We start from the raw sequence: 8212 nt of genomic DNA on the forward strand, positions 1-8212 counted from the left end.
CATGTTGTTAGAAGTCAGCCTAGCCTGAGGCATCAGCTCAAGGACAATGCTGATTCCTGGCCAACTCATGTCCAATCCTACGGAGGAAATTATTCCCTGCAGATTGAAAGACTCCAGTGTTCCACAGTTGAAAGAAAAAATGAGTTAACCAGAGTGACAGTGTTACTTCAAGAGAAACAATGCCCAAGAGCCTTCCACATCTGCCTAGGGAAGGAAGGATTCAGCTGCTGCAAACACTTCAATGAGGTTTAAGACCACATCCTTAGTGCCTGAAGGTGAGTGGGACACCTAGGGCCCCTATTAGCAGTACTTGGCTTCAAGGTTCACAAACACTTGACAATACTGCACAAAGTTGATAAAACTAGAGAGGAAAAACAACAGCAACAAACGTGTACTTGAGTCAGCATGTTGGCTCAACTGGTCTATCCTTCACCTCCAAGCACCAGCATCCCTCCCGTATGTGAGATCGTGTCCCAGTTGCTCCATTTCCCATCCAGCTCCCTGATTAAGGCCTGGGAAAGCAGTGGGAGATGACACAAAGCCTCCATCCCCTACACCCGCGTGGGAGGCCCAGAAGAAGCCCTTTTCTCGTGGCTTTTAGCTCAGCTCCAGCTAATGTGGCCATTTGAGGAGTAAATCAGTGGATTGAAGATCTGTCTCTCCTTTCTGTAAATGTGCCTTTTCAATAAAAATAAATATTTTTTAAAAAAGAAAGAAAAGGACATGTGCTAAACCTTAATTTTTCTCGTTTATAAAAGCGGCAAGAACTGAATCTATGGGCTTTCCAATTCTTGTTTTGAAAGCCAAAGAAGGAAAACGCTTGCAGGCGCCCTTACTTCCGTGTTGCTTCGTACACTCCCTGCGCCTGCGCCATCTCCTTGGAGCAGGGGCGGGGCCAATCAGCCTGTGGTAAAAGCCCTCCAGTCCTCAGCCGGCTTAGAACCCGAGACTGCAAGCTCATTGGAGAGCCATTTTGCTTTACGGCTTCAGGCCGTTGTTTACGGCATTTTCCGACCTCCCATTCACTTAGCTGTGAAGATGGCGTCGGGCAGCGGGGTAAGTGTTGTGTGTGAGGAGGAGGCTTCGAGGGGATGGACGGGTGGTTCCTCAGTGCTGAGTAGAGACCGACTCCTGTACACAGGCTTCCCGACACCTCGCGATGCCAGGGTCTAGCGTCTGAGGATTCTGTGAGGTCCCGGCACTGGGTCTGTGGACCCGCGGTGGTCTCTTGGGTTTGGGGTCCCGGGGTTACTTCAGTCTCCCGTCAGTCGGAGAGATTTCGCTATCGGAGACTCCTAGAGCCTCCTACGCGGAGAGGACGCGGTTCTTTGCGTTTCGGAGGGGGAGGGGTTCCAGACACGACAGTGACCCGATCTTGAGCGCTTTCTTCCCCCCCCCCCCACCACAGGCAAAAAACTTGGACTTTCGCCGGAAGTGGGACAAAGATGAGTACGAAAAGCTGGCCGAGAAGAGGCTCACGGAGGAGAGAGAGAAGAAGGATGGTGGGTGCCGAGGCGCTGCCGTGGGCTGGAGAGCGGGCGAGGAGTTGAGGGGGCTGCGCTCCCACCCTAGCCGCCCCTGGCCAAGTGGTCCAGCGTCTGCATGTCTGACATGCAAGCGGGGAGGTGGACCCAAGGGGTTGTATATTGCTTCTCAGCTCCGTTCTCGGCTGCCGTGTCCCGGCTTGGACTGACTCATTTGTGGCTTTCTTGAGTTAAAGAGCCAGGATTTCTTTTAGTAACGGAGATGTTGAGTATTTTTGCTGGCCCAGTCAGGACCCTGGCATGTAGACAGAGGAAAGCTGCGAATCAATCCAGACTTTTGATCGATCCTGTCAGCAGGTGCTCCCTTGTGCTGGCTCTTTGTGTAAAAAGAAATGTCTGATTTTCTTATCTGCAAATTTTCAGTTTTCTGTTTGCACACGGACACTTCGGTGTGTTGTTTTCTTAAGATTGGTTGATGTGTTTGAAATGCAGCGCGACATGGTTGGTGGACTTTTCAAATCGTTTGCAGTAGTGGAGCCTGGAACTTACTCAGGGTCTCCCACATGGGTGACAGGGGCTGAAGCACTCTGGAGGCCTTCTGCTTTCCCAGACAAGTTATGAGGAAACTGACTCAGAAATGGAGCAGGTGGGAATCTGACCAGCATTCTAATCTGGGATGGTGCCATTGCCAACTGCAGCTTGGCCCACTGTACCACAGCACCGACCCCCGGCCTTTTGGTCTTTGTAGGCTTGTTCTTAGAACAGAGATTTCCTAGATACTGGTTCCCCTTTTTAAACTTGACTTTTGTGTGTTATCCTTTTCGTATCTGCCTAAAAAGCATTACTGGGTGCCCTTAGTCTTTTTTATTTTTTTCCTCCACTGTTGGATTTGTTTTGAAACTGAATTGGGCTACCTCAGTGGTCTGGCTCCAGGATCCCTGTGAAGCTGTAAACAAACATGTTGGCGAGGCTCACGTTCATCTCAGGCTTAAGTGGGCTGGAAGATCTGCTTCCAGGTTCTCTCAGGTATTTATGGATTAGAGGCCTAAACATCATTGGCTATGCCAAATAATAAGAGAATCTTTCTGATTATGTAAAAATTACGAATTATTTCCTCTTCTGTCTTCCCTTGTTTTGCCAATCACATATATTCTTGCTATTTTGAAAAGACTGCTTCCAGTGACAATTCAGAGATCTTCCCCTCAGCTAATCAGGAAATGGAGAACAGGTTGCTTGTAGATTTATTGGCTTGAAGGTGGAGGAAAGCTGTAGAGTGTCATTTTTTTTTTCTTGCCTTGAGATTCTCCGTTAGATACTGCTAACTGCTGCAGGAAGTGCCTGTTGTGTCGTTTCTTTCAGGAATTAGTCCCATTTCAGATTTTCTTTTCTGATTGAGGACATGAAATATTGGAGGGACTTTCTTATCCATTATTTTTCAGGAAAGCCAGTGCAGCCCGTCAAACGGGAGCTTTTGCGACACAGGGACTACAAGGTGGACCTGGAGTCTAAGCTCGGGAAGACAATTGTCATTACCAAGACCACCCCGCAGTCCGAGATGGGAGGGTAAGTGGTTCTCCATCTTTCCATACAGCCAAAAGTAGATCTGATGAACCACGTGTGTTGGTTTTGGGACGTGTTGAGGATCCCTAATCCCAGGATGATAACCTTGCTGCCCATCATTTCATTCTTAGATTTATTTTGCTTTGCTCCCTAAAGTCTTAGGTTAATATTTAGTAATGTCTCCAGGAGAGGCCATTCTGTGTTGTTAGCACTGTAACTATTCCTTATATCTCCGAAGAGATTTTGTTAGAATAAAGAAGGAGTAAAGGGTTAATTGAAGATATTGCTAGGGGAGAAATTAAGTGGAACTAGCATGGAGCTTAGGAGATATTAGTGGCATAGAAGAGTATTGAGGTTCAAGATTAGCAGCAAAAACTGCAGTTGTTTTGGATTACCTGGCTGTGCACCTTTATGCTGGCCCAGCACTGTAACCCGTAGAAAGAAGGATCTCACAAGGTCTCACCATCCTTTTGTTCACCTAGGATTTCAAGCAGGAAGCCACCATAGGTGGCAGTGAGTGAGATTTTTGATTAGTCAATTAGAAAAGGTTAGTTATGTAAAACAGAAGCTCACAGTGTTTACGGATGGGGAATCTTGAAGTTGGTTACCTCAGTGGTCTAGCTCCAGGGTTTCTGTGGAGCTGTAAGCAAGCGGGTTGGCTAGGTTCATGTTCATCTCGGGCTTAAGTGGGCTGGAAGATCTGCTTCCAACTTCTCTCAGCTACTTACGGGTTAGAGGCCTAATTGCTTTCATCCCGTGGCTTTTAAAAACTAATCTTAGAGATAATCATCCATACTTTGAACATATTCTAATTGACACACAACCCAACGTGGTACACATTGGAAGGAGACTACATGGGGTTGGAATACCAGGAGAATGACTCATTATGGGAGCCGTCTTGGAGGATAACCACCACAAGAGCTAAGGCTTTATGGAAATGAAATATTAGACGTTTTAAATAAAGTTCTGTGTACGCATTTACTCTGCAGATTCTTGCAAAAACTATGTGACTGCCAATACCAGAAGCACCAGAGCTCCATCTGGGTCTCTACATTTGTGACAGGAATTTGGATTAAAAGCACAGAGTAGCTGGGACTTGAACCAGGCATTCCGATAGGGGATTAGCGACCCCAAAAATCTTAACACTTCTGAAAACCTTTTTTTTTTCCCCTTAAGAATTTGGAATTTTTTAGTTGAGAAAGATAGAGCCTTGAAACCAGATTTTTCCCATTTGCTGTTTCCTACTCTTTCTAGATATTATTGCAATGTCTGCGACTGTGTGGTGAAGGACTCCATCAATTTCCTGGATCACATTAACGGAAAGAAACGTAAGCCTTGGAGGTAGCTTATGACTGGGATTGGGTTTTGGAGATGGCGTGGCGGGGAAGGCAATATCTTCTGTGCTCTTGCTCTTTTTTTCTTTTTTTTTTTTTTTTAACTTTTTATTTTAAAGAGAGGGAAATGATATCGCTCATCTGGTGTACTCCCCAAATGCACCCATCCCAATGGCTGGAGCTGGAGCTAGGCTACTCAAAAGCAACAGCATAGACCTCACTGGATCTTCCAAGTTGAGGGGTGGTGGGGATCCAGCCACTTGCCATCACTGGCTGCCACACAAGCTGTACATTATGAAGATTAGAAGCTGAGCTGGGTTTATAAACCCAGGCACTTAAATCTGCAGTGTGGGTGTCTCAAATGGTGTCATAACTACCACATCAAATACCTGTTCCTGGGCTTTTTTGTTGTTACCTGGAGATTGCTTTGGTTACTTTAGGTCAGGTTGTCCTTTACTTCATTATTTAATGTTTTTGGAGGCCATAGGTGCAAAACTGTGCTGGGCTCTTGATAAACCCAAACCATATACTTTTCCCTGGACCTGTCTGGCCCCACTGATTCTCACATTGACTTGGTAAGGCGGTTAAAAGACATTTCCATCTTGTTACCTGCTTCTAGGAACAGGTGAGACAAAGGAATTTTTTTTAAGCCATAATTATTTTTGCTTTGTGTTTCATGAAAGGTTTTTGCAAGGTCAGTTAGAGGCCTCTGAGGGTGCTGTAATGACCTTGCCTTCCTGTATTTGATCTTGCCCAGATCAGCGGAACCTGGGCATGTCTATGCGTGTGGAACGCTCCACCCTGGATCAGGTGAAAAAACGGTTTGAGGTCAACAAGAAGAAGATGGAAGAGAAGCAAAAGGATTATGATTTTGAGGAAAGGATGAAGGAACTCCGAGAAGAAGTAAGGCACACCTGTACAGCTGCGGCCTCTTCCTTAGCCATCCCCAGAGTAACATGTGCTGACTATCAGGGGCAACATCTGTTGCCCTTGTTTGCGATTCATGGTTCTGAAGGAAATGACTCCAAACCTACCCTTTTTCCTGGGGATTCTCTGGGATGTACTTTTATATTGTCTTTCTTTTTTAGGGAGACAGGGGACTGTACTTTTATGGGTAGTTGTGCTTTCATTAAAAAGAAAACTTTTTCTTTTTCTTTACATAGAGTTTGGTTCACAAAAAATTAAGAGGAAGTTACAGAGATGTCCCAGTTGCCTCCATCCTATACCTGCATAGCCTTAGTTAATCCCCAAAAGGATTGTTACCTAAATATATGGAGTCATTGAGAGGCTCTTGGAACAGGTTAACAGAATCAAAACTCTGTTTCTCCTACATACTGGCTGCAAATCTTGCCAAGTTATATGAAGCCTCAGTTTCTTTGTATTGGAGCTCCTAGTAAAATATATATATAAAATACTCAGGGCAGTTCCCAGCATGTACTGCATGCTCTAGAATGTTAGTTCCTATTACTTGATTTTATATTTTACTTTCTGCTAACAGTAGAAGGAAATCTCGAAGCATACATGCAACTTTTGACAGCATATGGTTGCTGAGTCTGAATGATTTTCCCCACAGGAAGAAAAGGCTAAAGCGTACAAGAAAGAGAAACAGAAGGAAAAGAAGAGGAGGGCCGAGGAGGACTTGACATTTGAAGAAGATGATGAGATGGCAGCTGTGATGGGCTTCTCTGGTTTTGGTTCCGCAAAGAAGAGTTACTGAGGCTTTCTATACTTGGCCTGATTTTGGCCTGTGCTGGACCTAACTTTGTGTGTGTATGTGTTGGGGGTGGGGGAGTCATTTATTTTTGGGTACTAGGCAAAGTCCTTCAGAATGTCAATGGGGAGGGCTAGAGGGTGGATGTCTAATTTCGCTCCACCCTGGGAGAGGGTACAAGATGCAGAGGTAATGCCATGGTGTATTCCCTGAGCCTCAGTTTATCACTGGAGTCACAGGACCTCTGCCCATCTAGTTCCCAATAAAAAAAAAATCCATCCCCCTTCTGAGGTTACTTTCCTAGAAACCCCTGCATCATCATCTCTCCACCCTCTTTTCTGAACATCCTGCTTTTATCCTGTGTTCTGCCTTTGTTTTAATTCTGACGTGTGTCCAGCCTGCAGCAGAAGGGTTTTCTGGGCCCCCACTTTGCAGTTGGTGGCATATCCGTGGCCAGCCCTTCCTGCCCCCGCCCTGCCCTGCTCCGAGGTTCTTCAGCCACCTGTGCATGCATGTGTACTTCTGCCTGGGTCGCGGGTGCGTGCGGATGTGTGTGCATGAATCTCATACAGAGGGGGCCCGTGCTCGAATGCCAGAGCGTTGTTGCCTTGGGGCCTGATGTTCTTGGCTTCCTCAGAGCATGTAAGAGGAAATTAAATGGGACGAGTGTTTGGTGTGGTCTGTGTCTGGTAAATTTTTTTTTTTAACATTGTTCAGATGTTAGACTGTTTTCAGCTGCTGTTCATTTCCTTTTACTGAGGATTTCTCTGTTTTTGTCTTCCCTGTGAGCAGGCTCTTGGAAGAACCTATTTGATGCAAAAAAGAAAACAACAACAAAAAACAGCAAAAACTCAAAACCTCATTATGGGAGTCCCTGTGTCTCAGGGGCTGTTCAGCTTGTATAATAAATAGCGTTGAGTTGGGCCCATTTCACCTTTGGTGGGAACGAATTCTTCCCTGTGTACATGTTTTTCTTTGTCACACTGGCAATTTCCTCCTGGTAGACTGTTTTCTGCTCCCGTCATTTGACCCCTGTCGATTTCCGTTTTACTTTATTGCTTCCTAGGTTCCTCCAGTGTGACCTGTATTCTCCTGTGGTGCTTAGATCCATGCTCAGAGGAGTCTGAAAAAGCAGTTTCCAGGATTTCAGTCTCCTGGGATCTGCCTCTGTTTGGAGCTGTAGAGCTCAGAGTCCAACTCGTACTTTTACACTATTGACAGTAATTCTGTGTGTGGGGGGTTACTGCTGTGCCTGACAGATGCTCAGCATCAGCCCTGGCCTCTGACTAGCACTTCCTCCACTTATGACAATAAAAAATATATTTATGAAGGAACGGGACAAAATCTGCTTTGCCCGGTTGAGCACCTCTGAGAATGCTGCTGCCATGCTGTCTGTCGTCTGGCTTGAGACTTGGCAACAGAACCAGCCAACTCTACCCCGCCAACCTTGGCTGCCCTAGCTCAAGAACTACACCGAGGATGTAGAGGGCGGGGAGAAAAAAACAAATGCACGAAAGAGTAGTAGTCACTTCAACTGCAAGCAGATGACTCGGGCCATTACTGCTAAGGGTTGTGTTGCGCTGAGAAAAAGAATCTTGATTAACAAGGCTGCCACTATGTCGTTGATTTTTTTTTTCATCTAGTAAACTGGATTCTAGAAAGTACTTTACTGTTACCTTTAGGTTTTCATATAGTCCCCTTGTTGCCAGGCATGCCTTTTGCCTGATTAGTTTCTGATGCTGAATGTTGCCTCTGAGAACATGGCGGCTGACTCTGAAGCCTGTTGGCTTCCAGGTCAGAGATTTTAGATAGTCTTTGTTGGCCAACTGGGGACAAGTGAGCGGGTTCTTTCGTTGGTGGGATTGTGTGCATTACAGCTCTGAGTTTTCTACTGTAGTTGGTTGGGTCTTTTTCTCAATCTCAGGGCATGTTAGAGAAGGTTTCAGGTTAGGTTAGCTGTTTCCATGCTTCAATATGGCATTTTTAAAAAGATTTAATTTTTATTGGAAAGATATACAGAAAGGAGGAGAGAGAGAGGAAGATCTTCCATCCTGATTCATTCCCCAAGCAGCCACAATGGCCAGTGCTTCACTGATCTGGAGCCAGGAGCCCAGAGCCTCTTC

General features: G+C 45.8%; 1 protein-coding gene across 1 annotated transcript; it reads left to right on the forward strand.

Annotated features, from left to right (window-relative positions):
• Window positions 1–972: 972 nt before the first annotated feature.
• On the forward strand, window positions 973–7022 carry LOC121167533 (zinc finger matrin-type protein 2). Its single transcript, XM_040997003.1, has 6 exons — window positions 973–1056; window positions 1409–1502; window positions 2924–3047; window positions 4299–4372; window positions 5136–5281; window positions 5952–7022. The coding sequence occupies exons 1-6, from the start codon at window positions 1039–1041 to the stop codon at window positions 6093–6095; spliced, it is 600 nt and encodes a 199-aa protein (XP_040852937.1). The 5' UTR covers window positions 973–1038; the 3' UTR covers window positions 6096–7022.
• The last annotated feature ends 1190 nt before the right edge of the window (window positions 7023–8212 follow it).

The sequence above is a fragment of the Ochotona curzoniae genome, unplaced genomic scaffold (genome assembly GCF_017591425.1).
Source record: "Ochotona curzoniae isolate NIBS_2020 unplaced genomic scaffold, NIBS_Ocur_1.0 patch385, whole genome shotgun sequence".
Lineage (NCBI taxonomy): Eukaryota > Metazoa > Chordata > Mammalia > Lagomorpha > Ochotonidae > Ochotona > Ochotona curzoniae.